At 32.9% G+C, this 24,571-nt stretch overlaps 1 protein-coding gene and 1 long non-coding RNA gene across 3 annotated transcripts in view; one reads left to right on the top strand and one right to left on the bottom strand.

Moving 5' to 3' along the window:
* The window catches only part of LOC143907282 (uncharacterized), a 175,068-nt gene that overhangs the window by 140,615 nt on the left and 9,882 nt on the right, over window positions 1-24,571 (bottom strand). The gene's annotated exons all lie outside the window — the stretch shown is intronic.
* LOC143907279 (G-protein coupled receptor dmsr-1) lies at window positions 1,180-24,517 on the top strand. 2 transcript variants are annotated; one of them, XM_077423957.1, is made up of 2 exons: window positions 1,180-4,125; window positions 9,610-10,097. In XM_077423957.1, exons 1-2 carry the CDS (start codon window positions 3,099-3,101, stop codon window positions 9,618-9,620), a joined length of 1,038 nt encoding a protein of 345 aa, XP_077280083.1. In that variant the 5' UTR covers window positions 1,180-3,098; the 3' UTR covers window positions 9,621-10,097. The 2 variants fall into 2 exon arrangements, with proteins under 2 accessions (XP_077280083.1, XP_077280082.1); XM_077423956.1 differs by lacking the exon at window positions 9,610-10,097 and adding an exon at window positions 19,257-24,517 and having other exon boundaries at window positions 1,181-4,125.

Below are 24,571 nucleotides of genomic sequence, written 5' to 3'. Positions count from 1 at the left end.
TTACTAACGCTAATCCACATTTGTAGGTGCTAATTATACGTTCGCTATTCAAAGATACCGAAGCGCGTACGTGGATTCCATTCGCGAAAGGGCCGTTCTATTAACACGAGACAAACGACGAATGCAGTTGCGAGAAAAAGCAATTCTCACTGATGCGGAGATTACATTGCTACGTCAAAGCCGAGTCGGGGATCACTCCCATATCGTTGCAACCGGAAGCTGATACCGGATGGCTGATACCGAAGCGCGCCGATGACAGAAGACAAACCCGAGTAAAGAGCAAGGCACTTTAGCGAGGGATGCGCTTTAACGAGAATCACAAGCGAAAGGACCGATAAAAGAGAACCAGGAAAAGTATAGCAACTAGGAAGAATAAAAATGAAGCGTTCTACTCTGATGCGAGGCGACCAGGAACCAGGATTTTTCTTCCGCCCAGTAATGTATGCCGACATTTTAATGGTTCCTATTGTTAACGCAGATTTCTCCCTCTACCACCCGCACGAGATTTAGACCGTTTCCTTTTCTCGCAGAATTGTATAGCGCCACGATTCGATTGTACACAAATATCGCAGCTCTGCGTTGTAATTTGATAAAATTAAATCTCCCAGTGTGACGATGCTTCCAATGTTTTCTAAATATTCTTCCTCCTTTTACAAAGGAAAGATGCCGTTAAAAATAAAGGCAGTAAGAAAAAAGATTACATAAAGATAAAATAAAAATAAGCTTATTTGTATAGTTTCTCCACAGCATTGTTCGATAAACCACAATTTACGCAGCATATTACACAATTTTAAAACAAGAAAGATATAAGAATGTTATGGAATTATGTAAGTGAGTCTTGAAAATTACGATAACAAATAATTTAATTTACATTTTTTTCGTATAGGTTTATTTTCAAGAAAAGATTTCAATTAAGATTAAATCTTCACTTGTGTGCCTTACGGATTGCCGCGTCCAAGATTTCTCGATCATTCCTAAAAAGATCAGTACTATATTCGCGCTTTCATCGCGAAGACGCAAAGAACTGCTTTGACAGACGAGAAAGGACAGTAAATACGAGGGTGGAGAGAGAGACAGAAAGAAACAGAATGAAGGGAGGAAGATATAGAAGGGGACTAGAATGGAGAAATGGACGCAGGCGCAAAAGCTACCCCAATGTACCGAGGCGTCGCGACGCCTTTCGCTTCATTCGACGTCCGGACGTCAACTTACCACGCAGATGCGGAACCGCGCGACGCTCCTCTCGCATTCCAGCCTAACGTAAAACAGCTGTGTTGTTCGCGATAGAATCGCTAGTAAAGCGAAAAAAATCGCGTAACGATCGGTGCGAATGTGATAAGTATCACGAAGAATTAAGATAAACTGTTATAAAGAGCGACAAGCGCGATAAAACGAGCGATCTCAAATTAGCGCTCGAAGTAATTTTAGCTGGTGGCATTTCCGCGATCAAAAGCTCGCCTATAGTGATCGGTTGAGTGGGAGCGGTAATTCGATCCGCAAGCGGCGAGGGAACTGGGGGAAGTGGAAAATTGAAAGCGGAATGTTTGTGCATCTCTTCGTCCGGATTGACGATAATGCTCGTTTCGTGCTCGAACGGTTATTACGCTGTGCGTAGAAATGTGAGTCCCTATGGCACTCGAGAATCATTCGCACTACACCAGGGTGCGGCAGCCACGATTAATAACTGAAGCGTCCTTCTCACACGTGTCACCGGTCGTACGTGTCACATGACGCTGTGTGTCCTGCACGCGACACAAAAATTCAATTTGCTCGAAAAGTCGCGATTCCTCGAATCATCGCGGAAAACTGGACTCCGCACTGGAAACGCAACCGATTAAAAAAAAAAATTAATTAATCATCATCCTCTTTAATCGTAATCCTGTCTACTAATTAAAAAAATGCTACTTGATATTGACGTCAGACACTTGAATAATTTAAATCTCTGATAAGAAATATGTTAACCTTTATCGTTGTAAAAAAGAGAGACAAGCTTGATATGTGTCATATAAAAGCTTGATATTGTTGGTGCGCGGAATCGATTTGTATCTTTTAAGCGCTAAAACAAACTCCAAAATGTGGAAATATAAAAGTTGAGGTGACTGCACTCATACTAGACTCTCCACTTGGAAACGTTAAATTGTCACACGATAACAATGATAATGACGAAAAAGTTTTATTACTATTACATTTCAGCGTTTCGTGTTGCCTTCGATATAGCGTAAAAGTTTGTCCAAAACGTTATCGACTATGATCATTCGAGTTAAATCGAAGGACAGGATCCTTAATCGCGTGGTGACTTTATCCTTTCCTTCATCTCTGCGCGCGTGTACGAGTACATATTGTCTCAAAGTTATCGCGCGATTTCCAGTTCGAAGAACGTAGAAAAATTATCACATTCTCTCGATGTCGCGCCAATGAACAGTGATTCTCGCCTTCTCATCAAACTTAGTCAACCGAAATTTTAAAGTGAATCAAAAATGTGATATAAGTAGGCGACGGATTGATTCGATTGTTCCGATCACATCTCCCCGAAGTGACATCGAAATGACGAAAACGTTTTCCCGTTTGCTGTGAAACATGCCAATACCGGTTTATAATGTTTCCCTAATGTTTAGAATTGCTAATAATTAGCATTGCTAAATAAGGAACAATTATTGTAATATAATAACCGTAACCTGTGTGTGATAATTGTCTTCGTTAATCTGACAGTGATAACTTCCAAGTAACGTATTTATAACTATAATCTTAATTCGATTGGCAGTATTGAAATACGTGTAAGTCGTCATCACCGACAGCTGCAACGTGATATAAATGCAAATTATTAATGTAATTTTATGATAGTGATTACGATAAATTGCTATTACTTTGTCGGAAATTTTAATTCCGATTACGTTACTTCATTTGTGTAACGTTCTTCATAAAAAAAAAAAAAAAAAAAAAAAACCAGTAAGAGAACTATTGTCACAGATGGCAATGATTCAGCCGAGGGAAATTAAAACTCGAAAGCGCGTGGAAAAAAGAAGAGTTTATTGATCTTTCCGTATATCCACAGTGGAAGTGTACTTTACTCGTTCGCAGGACCACTTCATTTCGCGAAGATGAATGTCAGTCTGAACTTTACGCCGGAACCCACGGGATATACGTGCGGCAAGTGTTTGGAATCCTTCCACGATTGGTATACTCAGGTGCACGGTTGGGCTAGTCTATTGGTATGCATATTCGGCTCAATCGCCAATGTGCTCAATATCGCCGTGCTGACGCGTCGCGAGATGCAATCGCCCACTAACATGATTCTCACCGGTCTCGCCGTGGCTGATCTCCTTGTGATGATCGAGTACATTCCCTACGCGATCCACATGTACCTCTATCAACGATCCCGCAGAGATACCTTCACTTACGGCTGGACCATCTTCGTGCTGTTCCACTCGAACTTCACCCAAGTATGTCACACGACCTCGATCTTCTTGACGGTGACTCTGGCGGTCTGGAGATACATCGCGGTGGCACATCCACAGAGAAATCGCGAGTGGTGCAGCAACAAACGCACTTTTCTGATGATCGCCTTCGCTTATGTGTCCTCCCCGATACTTTGCATACCGCTTTACATCAACACCGAAGTGAGGCCGCAAGTGGAAGTGTTGGACGAAAAAGGGATGAGCATAAATATAACAAAACTCGAGCAGACGGTCAACAGCACGGTCGCGTATCCCGAAGGCACTAACACCACGCTGTATTTCGTGAAACTCGCCGAGTCTCCGATAAGCAATGTTCTCAAGGACATCAACGTCTGGATCTACAGTGTGGTGATCAAGCTAATACCGTGTGTGGCTTTGACGGGATTGAGTATCAAGCTGGTTAAGGTGTTACTGGAGGCAAAACAGCGGCGGAAGAAACTCACTACAAAGAACACCGCGATCAAAATGGGCAATGGCAAAGGGAACGCTTGCGAGAAACCCAAGAAGAGAAGAAAGGGCAACGATAAAGAGAGACAGACTGACAGGACTACAATGATGTTGTTGGCGGTGCTCCTGTTATTCCTCGTCACGGAAATGCCGCAGGGCATTTTAGGATTGCTCAGCGTTATATTGGGTCCGAGTTTCTTCAACACGTGCTACATGATGTTGGGTAAGTCAAGAATGTATCAACATTGGCCAGAAATAAATATATAATATTATATTATTATATTTCGCATTATTTAATATAATATTATCATCTCAGAAAATAGCTAGGATGTATTCTAAAATCTTTCTAAATTTTGTTTCTAGCCCGATTGTTATGTGCAATCGAGTGCCTATATTCAACAGTTAAATTTTTGTACAATACATAAGAAGCGTACTTCTTCGTTTACTCGTTTAATCAATTTTATGATTTAAATGCTCGAAAAACACGAAAGCAGTGGATAATTCGTGCATTGTCGTATATAGGAATATGTCACACTTGTTATATATTTGTTGTATGTACATATCGCGAGGGCTGAGATTTAATTAATAAATTCAATTGTAATTCAACAGATTAATATTTGATCGCTGCTGTTGTGACAATGACGAATGTGCAATAATTAAACTCTGTATAATAACGATGACACTGTTTATTATTCATTTTATACGTGTCGTGTATGTTGTAGAATTGTAGATAAAGTTTTATTTCCATTCTCAATTTTAATAAAAGTTTTTATATGGTGTAGCAATAAAAAAGTGAAAATTATTTTAATGCGACTAAATAATAAACAATATTTTTGTGCTATCGGTTATTAATACATTACATATCTTTTTTATATTGCTTTACGGTATCATTTCCACGTAAAATGATTGCTAATGTAATTCACGCGCGGAATCATTAACCGGCATTATTCACCGAAATAATGTATTTCCAAAAGTATGTCATAAAGAAGATGTGTTTTGAATTTGATAAAAATTGATATAAAGCCGCAAACTAGAGGGAAAATTACTATGGCAGACATTCGAGCTGATGAAAATTGAGTCCATACGATTCAGGAACAAAAAAGGCGATTTAAATTCAAGCCACGAGACTCGTACGAATCTCGAGTATTTGCTGTGAATTTCATGAATTTGTCTATAAGACTGTTTGTGAGAGCACCGTAAATAGAAGAACATGCTACTGCACTCGACATTTACGATAAAGCATATAAAACTTCTATCGTAAAAGTTCTTCCGGAGTAAAAAAGCGTCATAGCGTGAAATATGACAGTCCGATAGTTTGTATAAAAAAGTTTTAATAAGTGCGATCTCCGTCGGATAAGTAACTGTTGAGGCAATATTTCACGCGCAGAACGATAAGTCATTAATGTTCGTCCCCTAATTGGTATAATATTTTAAAAATTGCCAAGATAATATAACGAGTCCAAGACTTGTTATAAGATTTCAAATTTACTGCAAATTAATGCAACATTAAGTTTATATTATCGGAATTGTTGATTAACTAATAATAAGAAATTTTATAGAAAAGCGATTTTCTATTAAAAAAAAAAAGAAACATAAAAGTGCTGTTTATATAAATTATATATAATGGTCACTCTGGCGAAAGATCATATGGTTAATAATTGACGTACTTGATATTACAATGTCTCATGCGTGAAATATAAAATTGAAGCGGAAACAGTGTTACGCGGATCAAATTATGCATTTCACGAACATTAAATATGTTTACTTTACGTCACCGGCATTTTCATCGTCGTCACGTTTAATCTGCATTTTACATCATCATATATTATACGTCGCTCTGAAATTATTACGAGAATGTTACGAGTGGTTGAAAGCATAGCAAATACTTTTAAAAGCAGTATATTAATATATTATGTCAATTATAACTTATTATCAAAATCTGTACTTTTACGGTACTTTATAACGACGTGATATTTCATCAAACTTCATATTTTATCATTTTCATATAAAATTGGCTTACAATAATGTGTTTTGAAATTATCGTCACTAGACTACAAGTGTGTATTCGCACTTTATTAAATTTACTACGCTAAAAATTATTGGAATATATCATCTCTTATTTTATATAAAAAGATAATAGAACAGAAATGCTCTCTAATATATACTAATGTTGATTTCGTTCCTTTCGTAGCAAAAACACTACACAATCACGACAATCACATAAAAGAAATCAATATCTCTCTCTTTTATCATATACATAGTCATATCGTAAAATTATACCGAAAGCGGGAAGAGTGTCGCGCATAATGCCGTGTGTAACAAATCTTCTCCGCTATAGAATCCAAATGCGACATAATAAGATCTTTTTGCTCCGTCGGAATATTGAATCAGAAAAAGGACCAAATACTGACTGCTAAATGTCGACATTTTGCAAATATTATATGAAATTCTCTATGTCTGAACCTTTTCAAAGTTCGGATTCTTTGCTGATATGTTATCGTACATCAAATCAATCCATCAATTATTTTAATAAATAGAAGAAAAACATTTCTTTAATATCCCAAAGAAAACTGCAGTATCTGAGGGTAACTCATTTTCTCATCTCATTCCTTTTAACTTCGCGATCCAATTATCGAGAGCGAATACTTTTGTAAGATAATTTGAATATTTTCGTAAAATAAGTTATAAAGTATATAATATGTATAAAAGTGATACTTTCGTTATGATTTAAAGCCTTGCGCGGTTCATGAATATCTTGAAAATCGCAGACTTTCCCTTATTTTCCCGTTAGCAAAAAATAAATTGAGGATCTGCGGTAGAACGCAAATCACATCGGACGAGACGTATAGATAAAATAGATAAAATAGATAAAAATATGGATTTTCACTAATTATATCAAAGAAATATTTGACCATAACTTTATCATTTGTGAATCTGTCAATCTGATCTATCATAATTGTTTATATAAAAAATATTATTGTTATTACACGACCGTGTCATCCTACATTAAAAAGCACCCAAATAATTTCGTTGAAAAGTTCATATCTTAGAAAGAATCATATTTTAGAATCTACAATGGTCTTAAATATAAATTACAACTAGAATTTTAAATTTTTAACTATCCAAAATTTTAAATATTTAAGATACATATTTAAGATAAAAAAATTGGAAAATGTAACACATTTCGGATTACAAATATTTAAATATCAAAAAGAGTTGCGAACGTATCTCACGATTGTGAATCCTGCGAACGACAGGCGATTTTATACATTTTCCGTTAGATTTGCCAATTTTTGATGGGCAACTAGTAGTGGAGTCTCGTTTGCGTTCTCTATCTTCGATTGGCGTATTCTAATTAACACGTGTATTTTCATCAATATTGTAATCATGCCAAATGTAATCTTGTATAGCGAAAGCAAAGGTCAATAAGCATCGTGTACCTATGTGCACGATACGTCGATACATAGGTACACCACCGCTATTCACTCATCGATTTAACCGCGGGGTATCATGGAAAATACATATTTTTCTCTTTGTGCCGAAGATTACACGGATATTACAAAGATATTAATAAGATGTCAGAGTAATAAAAGACTTTTAGATCCTTTTAAACGTTTTTTTCTTCCGTAATTTGTTTTTATATCTTCACCAACAATTACTGATTTGCGATTGGTTACGAGTTAAATATTAGGTACTCATCTCATTTAAACTCATTAAGGTTCTCTATGTTTCAGGAAAAAAAAAGAGAACAAATAGTTAAATTAACACCCCTGTCTGCTTTCCTTTTATTATCTTTATATAAAGGATCGAAAGTTATATGTAGAGGAGACCGGGGCTCGTTGGCACCGTTTTTACAATTTCGGCATTTGAGTTTTTATACAACTAATTATCATGATTAAACAGTACTAATATGATAGAGAGAACCTTTCTTTACATTTTCATGCTAGGAACGCTCCTGTATACCGTATAGTTTCTTTGTAATAAATGAAATATGAACATGCTGCATTGTGGCCAACGTTCCCCGATAGTAAGGGTAAGTTGGCTATGCGACAAAAGTCCACGTTAAATTAATGAATACGTAATAGAAACACAAAACGGGTAACACATACGTATAATATTACTTGATAAAGATTGTATATCTTTTAAAGTTATTTTGTAATGATCGAATATCAAAACGTTGTTGCAGAAAAATAATTGTGAACTATTTTAGATGTAGCTTTCTTCATCATAAAAATATTAATATAAATATATATTTAGCTTCTATCACCATTGTAGATAGTAAATCACGTGCTCAAACAGGTCTCACGCGCACGGCAACAACAAGTCAAGCTAAGCGTGTCTCGATATGAGCCAACATACCCCATCCCTACATACGTTTTATTTCAGTCGTTTTATTACAATAAATTACTATTGTTAGTCAAAATAACATGTCGTATAGTAACAGAAACTTTTCTTTTAACTAATGATACGTCACTTTGATTTACTTCTCAAGCTGAAAAACATTAATACGATATATTTTGAAACGCTCGAAAATTTACTTGTCACCTCTTGAATCAGACTTTTCTCTTTTTCTATTGTAATACTTGTCTGATTAAAATAAAACTTTGTGAAAAGTACCTATGTCATATGAGAAATATTTTGTGATAACTTTTCCATTGTTTTTTTCGCTATAAATACATAAACGGAACGCATTGCCAACTTACCTCTTGTGCCAACGAGCCCCGGTCTCCCCTCTAACCATTTCCATAAAACAATCAAATTAAACTTTTGTACCTGGAAGCGGTGCAAGTAAGCTTATTGAAACTAATTGCACGGTGGTCTGCTCGAATGTGAGTTCACTATCTAGTGAGCGAAAATATATTCTACTTGCCAGTTCATTAGCAAATGGAATACATTTTCTTTCGCCGTTGATACATACGGCATCAGATTCCTACGTATATTCAAATTTCAATTCGTACATCAATATGAGATATGAGGGAAGTTGACATAAAAATTTCACATCACGTAAGTATTACACAATTTCGAATTTCAAATGAGTAATTTTTATGAGACTTTTCTTGTGGAAGTGTCTCTGTACGTGCGCGTATATCGATAGCGGATGCGTTTGGCAAGCAAAGAAAATTTGCGCTACGTACGTACGATTATTCGCATATATTATCCCACTGCTGAAAATTCTCAGAAAGACTTGATATCTCGGTCTTATATAGAAATAAAAAAATTATTCTGATAAGAGACATTAAAAAAAGCAGACTTGATATAAATAAGCTATTTGTCGAGAAAATTGTTTCCACGAACGACGGAGAATTTGCGTCGTTAATGCAGAATGAATGATGATAATGATGTTAATGCAGAAAAAATGAGATTCTATATATATAAAACAGTAGGTTTCATTTACTTCACTTATTCGACATGTATAGCCGATATATAGCGACAAGTAGAAAGTACAAATAAAAATTTCCTTTAGAGCCAACTTTTGACATTTATACATGACGTCTGTAAAGTCACCCAATAAATTTCATTTGTGTGACATTATGACGTACGCGATAGTAACTCGTAACATAATTTCCGTTGCTGCAATTATATGGTATTTGCTACTGTTAACTTTCTCGTACTTATAACAACCGGCCACATGGTACCGGGCGCGTGAAGCATATTATGATGTAGTGTTTGAATACGTAGTTCGTATATTGAATAATATTCCTATTAGCACAACATTAACGGACTGTTCGCGTCTCGCCACTGATGACGACAGAGCGCAAGTTCTTCAACTTCCCTGACTGTACATTGCGTCAACAAAGTGCGTCCTTTAAAAACAACAAATGCTACTGCGCTCGCAACAACAAACAGGAGCGGCTTTACCAACGATCCTGTTATGCTAAATGCTAAGTAGCGACGGATAATGTATATCGTCTTTCTTGTGCAACTTGTTTAAATTAAAATTACGCACGTTTGATCAAAAGTTAGATAATTAATAATGCAAGATTAAAAAGCGAGAAAGATATATATGAAAATTTGTGCAAAATAACGAACTTATAATTGAAATTTTTCCAGACCATCTGATGTGTCTCCGATGTCATCCAACAAAGTCTCATGAAAAAACATGAGAATAACAATTTCTGAATATGGAACTTATAATTTGATCCTATGATTCAGAGAGAGAGAGATAAAATTTTAATTCAAAAATGTAAATTTTCTACTTTTTACAATGTTAGAATATCCGTCTAAATTTTGTCGTTGGATCGACCAAAAAGTATTACGTGAGTCATCTTGTAGGAAGATTTCATAGAAATAAAAAGATAGTAAATTATCTTATTATTTTCTTTGTTTTCTATTTTTATTTTTTAAATATTATTTTAATAAGGGGTATAGCCGATTACCAAATATGGTAGACGTAAATAGATGATGAATAGATCTGCGATCTCGATAATGAGCATACGAAAAGTGCATAATTTGGCGCGGCGTGATACCATCAGCAGAAAAGTTAGACGCTAACGAGGAAGTTACTGATTCCACAATAACTCTGAGTGACATAAACGCGACATCACGTCGCGCATTATCTCAGCACGCTACTGGAAATAACGAGTACGACGTAGTATGAAGGATGGACACAAAAGAGAGAGTATGGCTCCATGAATAATAACGCTATTCCTTCTCCTATATTCGTCAATAATAAACGACTGACAAAATTACGGGCCAGTCATGTTGGCGGTCGGCTACATGACGCAATCGCTTTCATAGCTGCATGTATGAAAATATAAATATGTTCTCATAAATATTTATATTCATACGTCACGTACGTTTAGAACCATTAATATGTAATAGGCGTGGAACAATTGAATTTATTTTATATGTATCCTGTTTCTCTTTTTCTTCTGACATCTTGTTACATTACTTGATCTTTTGTCTTTTATCAGAAAAAAAGAAATAGTATAAAATAATTTATAACAAATAATTATAATAAAACATAAATTAGCCTAAAATAATTTATAATATATAATAAATTGAACACTTTGTATACGGTCCCTAAGAAAATGGATACACTAATCAGGAAAGGGAAGGATAGATTGTGGAGATCGGGAGATGCACTGATGTCGTCTATAAACTCGATTGTTCTAATTGCAATGCATGCTATATCGGACAAACGAAGCGACATTTAGAAACGCGTATAAAAGAGCATCGCGCAGACATCAAAAAACCCCCCAACCAACATTCGGTCGTCAGTAAACATAGAACAGATTGCGACCATAATTTCAAATGGCAGGATGTTACAATCTTACACAAAGAACAAAATTTAAAAAAACGTGAAATTTCTGAAATGCTATTTATTAAAAAACATAAAGGGGCAATCAACTCACAGAAAGACACTGAAAACCTACCATTGGTCTATGATCGAATAATTTCTTCACTTTAAGTTCTCCTTCTATGTTTACTGTATTTTGCGATAATGTATTACTTTAAGTTGTCCTTCTATGTTTACTGTATTATGCGATAATGTATCATTAGTTTTTCGGCCTTCACATGAGACCGTCGTATTTTTCCGACCCGCCACGAATTTTATATAATTGACGCACAATGATCCATGTAAGTCCTATTTATCGTTATTATCGTAAATCCGTTCAACGAGTAATGTTGTTTTTTAAATTTCTTATATATTCTTTCATTCTCGTATTCTAGCATTGTTAAAATAACTTGAAAAGGACCCAAATTAGTGGTCGAAACGTCGTTGTGATATACTAATAAAACTTGCCAGTCAGGCCAGGCCGTTCAACTATACCAAATTATTATTTCATCACTGGCGAATAATTCTTATTAAATATATATAATAAGGTTATTATGAGATTAATTGATCATATTCTTTTCAGACATAGACAATTTTATTATTAGTAATGTGATTTGTAACGATATTTTGAATGCAAATGTGGGTAATTGAGCTTACAAAGAAAACACTATGTTTTATTAACGATTATAAACTTAAGCAAGATTAATCTGATTTACCAATTTTACACAAGATTGTACTCAATGTGATGATACAAACAGAAACATGAACCATCCATTCACTTATCTAGCGAAACAATTTTGAGACAAATTCACATTATGCAATGCACAATTTCAATTAATGAAGCTGTTCATGGCAGAAGTTAATTAAGAGAACTTCTCGCTCAAGAAGATTCCGTGAATTCGTTCTTGGAGTTTTGCAGACGATAAGCAACGTAAGATTAATCAAAGTGGTACGTTGTATAGGTAATGGTACATGTCTTGTTAAATTCTATACAAGATCTCGAAACTTTGTGGAAAACAAGTAAATAAAAGATTGATGTTACCGTTGTTGAGAAGAAACGACAAAACGTAAAAGGGCTTAACTTTATTATATACGACGCGTTTTGTACGGGAGCACTGACAATAAATCACATCGTAATGTAATCACATAACGATAAATTCTATTACAGAAAATGCGAGCATATAGCTGGCAAACTTTTATCGCCAAACTTCTATTTTCAGCCTAGCTCTCTATTTCCATTTAATCTATTTAGATTTATTAGCAAATATATATATATATATATATATATAACTATTTCCAGACTCTTTGAGACAACTGCCACAACTGAAGGTTGCCAAAACTAAATTAGATTGGTTTTCAAGGAAATGTGGGGTTTTCCGGCAAATAATCTTGACATCAGCTATCTAATAAGATAGAGCATCAAGTTTTGATATGTAACGATCAAATACCTGATATGTTGATGTACTTTTTATCCAAAAATGTAATTTTAAAGAACTTCCCATATTTATTTTATTCATTTTTATTTATTTTTAAAATAAATAAACGTAATCGGATTACATAGAATGCTGATGCGCCAAATGGAGCCTACTAGCTTACACATATACGTTATCTCTGCTGTACCAAAAGTTAAGCTATATTACAAAAACGCTTTGTAATGGAAAATGGTGCAAATGTAGATTTAATAACGTCACCATTAATAAAACAAAAATAAGAAAAATGAAATATGTTATATAACGTGAGACATTTATGATATAACTCTACACATGAATGCATGTAGCGATGTACAATACATCGCTGTATTAACTAAATAGTTAACTAATCCTGCAAAAATTACGTTTAAAATTTTACTTCAAAATTATTAATAACTTTCTATTGCAAATATTATGAGTGTATATATGTATATAAAACAAATTTTTGACACAAAATTAAAAACAAATATTTTTAATTAAAATTAAAAAAGCAAATACTTTTAAAAAAGTACCTAATGAAAGTTTGATGTCACTGTATCAAAAATTTAATACTCAAGACTCTGTGTCGCTGAAAGCATATTGATTTTCAACAAATGTTTAAATCGCTCGTGAAACCAAAATCATAAAAACACATTCCTTTGTATGTAACACCTGTGTTTAAAGTAAAGACATAAAAAATATATTTAAAATTTATTATTTGCGCGCGTAAGTAGGCTTAAGCGATAAAAGCGTTAAAATATGTATTGTCTATAAAAATGTGTCTATCCATTAAGAATACTTGTCAAAATACTAATTTTACTTTTTTTACCTATTATTCTTTTCTTTTTAAATATTAAATATCTTAGTAACGTTAAGTCAAAATTTTATAAAATTTATTTAAAATTAACTCTAAAGAAAAAACTATATATATTTTTTATAAATTTAGTATGTACCAATCGCTTTCACAACACGACTTCAAAATTATTTCTATAATCAAAACTTTGATATCTTCTTTCAAAAAAAGAAAAAAGTTGCAGATTATAGTTAAAACATGTGTAGGCGAAACGAATAACGACAGGAGTTCTGAAAGCCCACGCACATGCATAAAGTGATATAAATTCTCTACTTCGTACGCTTACAATTACCTATATTTTATATTAACTATTATCTTTAAACTATATATATATATATATTTTTTTTTTTCCATCAACCTCGTATGCACATCGTCAAAAACTTCAGTTAAATATTGAATATTAAATATTATTCTCAAAATTTTTATGATTTAATAATAACTATATATATATATATATATATATCTTAAAAGTCACATACACACACACATTCTAATTTTTTCAACCACTTCCAAATTAAAAAAAATTCAAATTGAAAAATATCAAATTTAATATTTAGCTACAAAATATTGTAATATCACATATAATACTATAATGATAATAAGATTGAGATAACAGACAATCCACATTTTTTTTTTTTAAGTTTAACAGCAAATTTTTAACCTATACTGAAAGGAAAGGATCTTGAGCTCTTAAGAAATTGTGGGTTAATTGCTATAATCTATTTTACAATATTTTGTTCATTCTATAAAATTATGTTTTTTGGAAGGAATTTTGATATGCTGAGTCCTTAAAATTTTAAAAACGTGGGTTGCCTATTACGATCTTTTTCTATAAAGTATTTAACATATATTATAAAATATTTCTGTAAACAGTTACCAATTTACATATTTTTAATATTTTTACATTTTTACATTTTTCCTAAATTATTTGAATTGCCTGTATAGAGATATTTCTCATTACAAATAGTCATTATTAAATTATAAATAAGAAAACAATTTGCTATGCAAAATATCTCGTAAAAACTTATCATATACACACGAACTAGTAGGAAATGACTCGGAAAAGCTCCGCTACTGAAGTTTGCACTTTTCGCACATTTGCCTTAAAGATTATGCTCGTGAAAGGACGGAAAATTCAAAGCGAAATGTACGAATGCACAATATAGCAAGATTTAATAAACGGCTTTGCGAACCCAGCTATAATGAGGCACAAACGTGTCAGACCTTACGCTCGACATTTTACATTCGCAAGGTTATCGAGACATCGGAATTGGATCTTGAAACGAAGGCAACCAAACCCAAACGCGCTGACAAAAACGAAAGAACGAGGGAGAGAATGAGCAATTTATCTTTCCAGTTTGGCTGAACGGAATCAGAAGAGGGTCGTTCCGATCACAAAAAGAGTGCCCTGATAGATTTAACGTGATGAAGATCGCGTACAGAACCATTACTAAGGATTCCGTTCGTGGTCTTTGTTCTTGCGATTCTACCGCGCTGATTGAGGATCACTTGAAACGCGTTTGCCGAGCGTCTCCCGAATCTCATTGTAGGAGGGAAAAGACTCGCGCTCGCGTTGTCTTTCTCTCTACAGGGACAAGAACAATCGTATGAACTGGTAAGAATGTCAGAACTCTGACGAAGACGAGGAGTATACTATAGAGGCATACCGTGATAGTTTCCTAGGAAGTGGCACGCAATTCCATTAAGATATCGTGGAGCTATCTAATTATACATAGAATATAGGATCGTTGCCGTTTTTCTTATTTCAGCCGATTATTAAAACATTTTTCTCAGTACCATTAAATTGATAAATTGAATAATACGACAATGACGAAAGCTACACAGCATATTCTGGAAAATGTCATAGAATCTCATTAAGATATATTGCAGAATAACCTTAGAAACGATTATATAAGATATGAATCTGCTGCTGTTTAGCAATATTAATTGATTTTTTATCAAATTGTTCCTCTTTGATGAATTTTAATTGAAAGTTTGAATTCTATAGATAATAATAAGGCAAATAATTTTAATGAAAGCGAAATATTTATTCCGAGACCGCAGGGTAAAAACACATTTTACAAATTAAATGAAAAGCATCTAGTAAAAACAGGTTTTATTAAATTAATTCCTAATTTAATAATAATAATTTTTTGCGCTAATATGTATCTCAAAATATTCACTTGTAATCTTTTATTTATTTTTATTTTTAAAAACGCATATATCTACATGATTTGTGCTGATATTGTTAAAATGCATACAGAGTTCCCCACTTATAAACGAAGCAATGAACGTAATCCATGGCATAAAAATAAATGTTTATTTTTACAGATCACAAACTCTGGTCTTGCTTCCGTCGTGCTTTAAAAGCCACGCTATGTTTATTATTTAAATATCTATCATCGAAATATATATACGATAAGAGATTTCAAATACTTGACTATTTCGATATAAAAGACTACGTTGAGGTTGAGATCGCAAACAAGGATATATCTATATTGGCGAATGCTCGACGAGAATATCTTTCGTCTTATTTTCTTCTATTTTCACACTTCTGAAAACAACAGGGATGTTACCGACTCTTGCTATGAGAATCCTCCAGGGTATTTACTTAACGTTCGATACTGAGATGCACCGTAGGTACTTATCACGCGGTACCAAAATGGAACGGTCAGGACAATGACAAAGGATACAGATATTGCAAGTGAGGAGGTCTTATTTGATGTGCACCCGTATTAAACTTGCTTCTATTATTCGTATTCCCCTGTGGTTCTCGTTATACTGCGATAACAAGGGCTTTTTGTAAAATAAACACTGATGTTGCGTGCATGGAATCGTGTGTATAATGTGGAATAGCAAATACGGTTAGATTATGGCATTGTAATCATAAAATTAAACGTAGAGCAAAAAAAGAGAGAAAGAAAGAGAGAAGAGTAAATTGTTATAAATCACAATTTTAGAGGAATATTAATTGTGTTACATATTGTACTACTTTTATCGTATTATTCTTGATCCGCTTCCAATTTGATCAAAGAATCTGTCATAAATGACATAAGAACATCATTTTTTAATACTTCAATTTTAAACTATATATATAACCTATGCATTCTAAAAAAAATATGTATATATGACATTTAGTATACTATATCTCATTTTTAAGATACGTATATATATGTATATAAAATATGTTGGGCAGGATATATTTCCAAGATAAAATTTCACATAAAAACTCGCGTAATCTTGTAATCTTATATCGAACACGGTACTTTGGTGTCCACACCCCATCCGAAGTACGGTATCGCAAAAGTTTCCTATTATTTCCTCCCGACAACCGTAAAACGTCGTCGTTAAACATGGATCTGGAGGAAACGGCGCACAATTCGCTGGGATTGTTTGCAGCTTGCGGTCGCGCATGGAAATACGCATGTGGGTTTGCCGCGACGAAAGGGTAATTTACACAAACATTACATCGTTCGATAGCGCGCCGAAAGAGATTGAGAAGCAACGTGTTTGCATTCTTGCCGCACAGCACGGCGAAAGTCGTTCTAACGCGAATAGATTTTTTTCGCTTAGAAAGACAAATGGTCGATTTGTCGAGCAATGTTATATATACAACGGCCGTTGTATACCGTATATACACAAAACCCAAACGGCATTATGTGATAGACGTGACTTCAGCGTCGTCGCAAAAATTAAATCGCATCTGCATCAGTAGATACTATTGACTTTATGGTAGCCGACAAGACTGATATATTTTACGAATGTAAAACGTAATGACACATGGATGTAGAAAAAAAATTTTTTTTTTTAATTTTAGAATAATGTACATAATTTTTATCTTTTATTAAGTTGTTTATTAGATGGTAAAGTGTATTATTAGATTGTTAGATATGAAGCAAGATCATTTCTCTGTGCAAATTTTGCAAACTTTGCAAACAGATGAAAAGATTTATTTCCTAAATTTTATAATGGTAAAATACATATATGCAAAAACATAATCGAGGAATAAATTCAAAAACAAAAAAATAAGTTTAAAACGATACAACTACTATTATATAGAATTTAAAAAATAAGAGATTATATATATATATATATATATATATATATATATATATATATTATATTATTGCTATTAAATAAATTTAATAATTCTATAGAAATGACAGTAAAACTAGATTAACCATTCAAAATAAGTATTCTTTCCTTATTAAGATAATTTCAATATATATTTGTATATAAATTAAAATGTAAAAGTTCAAATATTTACAATGCGTATAAATCGAGTAAAAAAACATAAGTAGATCATATAAAACGTACAAATGCTCTTATAGAAAGCGTATTATTTCAGTTAAAATCTGATTAAATATTATCAATAAGAGAACTTTATTATAATATAAAGTTATAATAACTCTACATCAAAATCAATTATTTCTCTTGGCTTATCCGATCAATTTTAATATTAAGTCAATTAAATTCTGATATTTAAAAGCGAAAGGTCACATAATACGATATAATGTTAAATCATATATTTTAAGCCAAACCGCTAAAACTATTAACTTAGAGATTAAGATTTAACGAGTGTTTGGATAATCATGACATTTTTTGAATGTGACATTCACGATAAAATATGTCAGGTATTATTATAATAAACATAGATTATAAAAATTTGCGAAGCATGTATAATTGTACTAAAAATTTTATAACCAAAAAAAAATCACCTGGTTAAAAGTTAAAATGTTAAATTCACTGAAATAGTGCAAAATACCTAACGATTTATATTTTACGATAACGGTACTATATTTAACAGAAGCGATACGATATTTCCGAAATTTATATATTTCATCGTTCCGGCAAAAGAATTCAAGATGGTATGTGGAGACTTCCATTCAATCTCGGAAGCGTGTCGAGAATGTATCCACCCAAACGCATGCTTTCTCGTGTATGAAGTGTTATAAAATACATCGTTTTATTTATGTCGAACGTCGGACATTCTTATATGTCGGACGTCTCTCGTCATGCGAAAAGGCCATATGTCCGGCCCACTCGCCCATACCAAAATCAAGACGCTAGCTCCGATTGTTTTTTGACTCACGTCACGCACCTGAATTATTGCGTATTCGAAAAAAAAGACATAATCTCTTTAAAATTAAGAGAAGATAAAGATAGAAGGCGCGCGGAAAAAAGATAAGGAAATGTCGAAATATACGTACGAAAAGAAATACATTTCTGCGAGCCCCTTCATGTAAAAGATTACAGAAAGGATTTTAGTAAAGCCCGTGAAAACTTCCATTCACATCTTTGAGCCTTTCGAAATGTAATGCATATAGAGTATAGACGTTTGGATAAAAACGAGAGAAAAATCCCAGAAAATTCGAAATTTAACCTAATCCACTTTCGATTGTTTAATGCATAGATATTTCTTTTTGATAAAGAGAAAGACTTTCTGAAGAATTTTCATCAAATCTGTATTTATATTTAATTTGCGACTCTATGATATATAGCTAAGTCTCAAAGTAAAACTTAATTGACTAGTCGGTCAACTAAAGACAGAAGATCATTAAAAGAGCATCTTAATTTTCTGATTGCTAAAAATTTTTTTACAATTTTTTTCTTTTTTTTCATCAACAAGAAACTTATGTACCAAATTCCAGAGGCAAACTTCTCAAAAATTTATTCAAAAGTTCAAAGAGTTGATGGAAAAGTTCCTGAAGCTAAATCATTCTTGGCAATTTTAAACTTCCTATACTAATCAAGTTTGTTTCTTTTCTCGACAGGCGACGTGATAGACATTCTGACACTTATAAACTCGGCCATCAACTTCATCTTGTACTGCGCCATGAGTCGACAATTTCGCACAACCTTCAATCAGCTGTTCTGCAATCGATGGCGATTAATCGGCAGATGGATGGCGGTGCCGCATCAACCGATGGAGAACAATGGGCACACCGGGACCAATCACACGGTGACCCAGGTCACCCATGTCTAGCGTCGAAGAAATCAACGAACCTTTTGCTATCCGGTGTAAAGAGCTCGCTGGACTATAACTTCCTTTTAAACACGTGTACCGCAAGAATGGAAAGAAGGTATTTCCTCCGCGGTTCTCCGCCCGCCAACATGGCGACAAGCAAAGAGAGGTGAAATTTATTTGCTCGCTACTGCCACCGGTCTTAATTGCATCGTCGTTGCGAACTTTACAACGCCCGGGGCGTCTTCAAGCGTCGGCTTACGTCCCGGGCATACGACACACCAGATATGTAACAAATATTTGTTTAAATTAGTTGGCGAGTCGTTATGTTTTTCCAACATGTTTCTTTTCAATTTTGCATGTTACTTATTGTTAGTTACATTGCAACGTGTCCGACTGCCGTCGAATTGACGATACGCACAATTATATACATAAAAAACAAATGTTGTGATAGGTATGTGAAAACGTCAAATTATTGTTATTAGTGATTTTGTATAATGCCATCGTACTTCCATATTTATAAGATGTATCTTCAATTAGAAAATTATCAATTTTCCAGATAACTGTATCAGAAATTATAAAACTTATTACACGAATAGCGAATTTTTATTCACACAAACACTATTTCTTGTTTATTAAAAATTTTTAATTAAAGCAAAATTAGAAGCTTGTACATCATTTCGCAACAAGTCACTTTAAATATTGTTTTAAAATTTACATAAAATTATCATATTATAGAATATAAAATGATCCTATAATCCCCGTACTACCTTCGATGATGGAAAAATATATATTTATCAAATTTTTTCATATTTTCCCATTTCCAATTCTGCGCTCTAATATCTATTTATGCTGTGAAAATAATCAGTTTGTATTTTTGTTTATTGCACATTCTGATTGACTATTTCAAAAACTTATATTGTTAATTATTATATTAATAATTATATTGATCTCATATGCACTAACAACGTTCTATTTACATTTTGCTTTAGTCAATATTAACAGTCATTGACAAATTAAGATTATCGTACGCCAAATGAATTGTTAACAGCACAGCCTAGTTGAAACATAGACGTGTGCTTATTAAACTGAGTTTAAATTGCTTAAAATTTGCAGACAAAGATTATTACAATGCATAGCGCAAGCTGCAGTATAATTTTCTACAGGAAATAGAACACAACTAACTTAACTACGTCATAAACAGTTAAGTCCAAAGGCGTCATGCTTCTTCAGAAAATACAGCAGCAGCGAAATGTTTAAATAGTTTAGACTGTACTAATGTAGAATAGTGGCGCAACGCAAGATGGCATTCGAGCAGTTACCTATTTTGTTCTTAGAGATTTAACAGACGTTTTTTAAGATACTTTCTTTAAAAAATTTCAATATTTTTGTAATATTAACAACGTATTTTCCACTTATTTATCTCGGTTCTCTAGTTTATAATAATTTTTTATTTGTAATTTGCAAAAATGTTTTTTAATTATTGTAAAATGTTGTTTCACAAAATAATATTTAATAATAGATTTGATCTAAAAAGGCGATGTTTAATATATATTTTTTTAATCCTAAAAAATGTTTCATTGCCATTGATTATTATCTACAAATTCGCGCATACCTATTTATTATAAACTAGAAAATATATACTGCATATATACGAGATGATAATTATAAATAATAAATTAAATTGTCATACAAATCAAAATAAAGGATTAAGAGCTCAAAAAGTAGAATATAATTATATACTCGTAGAATAATTAAATACTAATTACATATGGATTAATATAAAAGTTGCTATACTGTTTTTACCGACTCGCAAACCGGATAGACAACTTTATTATGGAATTATTCGAAAGCAGCGCCGTGAAAACGAGCGCAGTGATTAACATAATTAACAATGCAATGCGAGATGGAGAATTTGTGTCACCCAAAGGACAGTCTTGCTTTGCGATTCACAGTAATGCAGTTGAATATTTAAAAAATCTCCTCGATGCAACTTCTTCTTTCGCTCAAGTTAAATGCAAATTACATTCATGATTTACATTTTGCCCTTAAAAGATAATAAAAGATCAAAGTATTTCTCCGTAAAACGCTAATTATGCCTCTTTTTATGCAAAAAAACTTTTTACGAGAAACCTTATCATGATTAAAATATTAATTTTCCAGTTACAATTGCGACGCGATTCTACAGTTACTATCATAACAATGCTTTTCATTATTAATTGTTATCTCTATCGCTAACATTATCGTAAATTTAAAAATGTATTCAAAAACAATGTTACATATACATCTTTAATATGCATTTCATAATTTGCTAATACCTACATGTTTTCTACAAATTTGATAAATACTTTAAAATATATGTTGTACTTTCTTTTATAATTAAATGTTAAAATATTATATTTGACAAATTTCTTATAAAGTCGACTTAATCTTTTATATACACGACTTTAATAGCATTAAAAGCGCAATCACGGAAAATATCGCTTGTTTTCACGTCTCTCTTTTTGAAAGTGTTCTTTCAAAATGGTTTTGCGTCTGAAAACGTTTAATGTACATTTCAATTAAAAACTCTTGTTGGACAATAATAAATCGGACTATTTGATCAAATTTTGCAAAACGAAGCTTTCAAATCTCGACGCATTATTAAAATTCGAAATATCAAACGTCCGTCCGAGAACAAGTATGAAAAAAAGTAGCATCCGTTCTTGATTTCAGAAGCGCGCAGTACACGCGCAATAATCGAATTGTCGCGTTTTCAATCTCGCGCTTGCGTTTATTGCACGTTCAACGCGCTCGATACCCTTATCGATTGCAAGAGACCGCAGAAGCGACGGATTTTTACGAAATAAAAATCTATGAATTGCGTCACCGCAATAAATTAGAACTTCCTTAAATCACTCCGGCTGTCCGATAAACCACTCTTAGACTCTTAGAAATCGCAACAATTACTACGCGACACGGAGAATTGCCGCGATTAATCGTTGCCTTCCATTTGTGGCAAAACTTTATCGTCTCTTGTATAAAAATCGCTGTGTAAGTCGCGCGAACACATAAAGTTTCTCGCGGGAGCTGGATATATTTATTTGTGTCCGCCCACAACAGGGTTCGATAAATTGTCGCGGTCGCGGACAATTTTTATCTCAACGGACCTTTCCCATTTCCCTGACGCATTAATTCTTTTTATATTACATTCATTTTTATTATTGAAAGACATCGGATTGCTTGCACGAACATTCTATTCTCTTGTACTTTTATTTTCAGTTCTGAATTAATGCCTTATGTCATTTATTTTATTATCATATATATTTTCTCTATTTATACAATTTTTTAACACAATAAAAGTATATTTATTGTATTCGTAGAAATATGTGAACTATATAATTTATTTTTTAATATGTTTTAACTTTTTTTAGTCTCTACAGTATATTTTGTGACTGCAGAGAGAAAGAAGGAGATAGTTCATATATATAATAAAATTAATAATTAAATGTTTTTAATTAACGCAGTATATCTAAATGTTGGAGCGCAAAGATTTAATACTTGTGCAAATTTAAAAAATTTACAAAATTGTTAATCTACTGCATCGTAAATGTTTGGAAGAAATTGGAAAAAATATTTTTCTAAGATTGCGAAAAAGCTGAAATTTATATGAAATTATGATAAAGATATATGTAAAACTCAAGATCAAATCATGAATCACAGTTTCAGACTTCTTTCCAGCAAGATTTTGTACAATTTCTCTAATTTTATTCACAAGCTAATTTCTCCTATAAAATACGAATCACTTCTTCATTTCAGTAAAAAAAGTACCTGAATCAGAGAATGATTTATTACTTTCAGCAAAATGGCTGAAGCAAATCTTCTTATGAGATAAGTAATGTCCTCGTTTAGTCGAAATGAGTTGTACGATAAGTATGATATCAAGCTAAACCCTCTTCACGTTGGCAATGGAACAGAAACATTATCTCTCTATGCAATCTTGTACCATTAGATAGGCGCCGCAAGTAATATTTCCCTTTCGTGATAGAGATTCGTTAGAAAGAAATAGCAAATGTGCTTATATACCTACAAAATAAATCAGCGCTGAAATCAGCCCTACAAATGTGTTACGTGTTGTTTGTAGCGGATAGCAAAATGTTCGTTGATTGCTTCGCGAAGGGAATTGATAAAAAAATGATAATATAGTGATTGTAATTCGTCGATCGATACGTTAAATGATCTTCGTATCTGAGGTATGTTGTAAGTTATATATACTTTCGGGAAATCTCTATAGATGCGTTACGTTCGTTTGAAGAAACATGTTTCATGCTAAAGTGACGTTAGGTTGGGAGCCAATTACGAGGATCAATTGGGAGATTCGTGTTTCTCGAAGCCTTTTGACAACGTTAACAAAGACAGGCGCTCACCACTTTCAAAGACGTCGTTGATCTCCCAATGCTTCGTTTCGCATTTCTCAAAAGCGAAACTATACCGCGTATAAGGTGTACGTAAATACAAACGTGGAATTTCGAAGAAAATGCGAGATAAAGTAAAATAAATAAACGAGAATGACAAAGGGCTGACACTGTCACAAATATTTATGTGAGTTTTTCTATCCTAAGATAAAACATAATAAAATATTTGTTAAATGTCCCGTCAAACTGTCCAATCTAACATCATAAATATTTATTAAACGCGAAAATGCAAGTTTGTGTCTTTTACGTAATTTTCATCTTTTGTTTGATATAAATTATATAATCCTTTGGTTCTTTTACATGGAACGTAATAATATCGAGTTTGTAATTTTATTTCATTAATTGTTTAATTTAATTAAATTGCGTTATTATTATCGATATTGTGATAACGGGACATGTATCCCGCTGTAAGATTAATATAAATTGTAAGAGCTATAATAGTATTTATATTGCGTCATATAATATAGTTGTCTTTACTGCGAAACATGCCAATTTCTATGTTATACTAGCATAGATAACAATGTGGAAGTGATAAATAATTATTGATCCATTAATTATAAATTATATTTAAGATTTAAAAAAAACACACACACAAAACACACACATTGAAAATGACCTGGCGGTAGTTGGAAAGTAAGAATAACCGAGAACATTTCACCGATATTCTTAT

The sequence above is a fragment of the Temnothorax americanus genome, unplaced genomic scaffold (genome assembly GCF_048541705.1).
Source record: "Temnothorax americanus isolate GAGA-0224 unplaced genomic scaffold, ASM4854170v1 Scaffold8, whole genome shotgun sequence".
In the NCBI taxonomy this organism is placed as follows: domain Eukaryota; kingdom Metazoa; phylum Arthropoda; class Insecta; order Hymenoptera; family Formicidae; genus Temnothorax; species Temnothorax americanus.
This window is presented reverse-complemented; position numbering and strand designations above follow the sequence as displayed.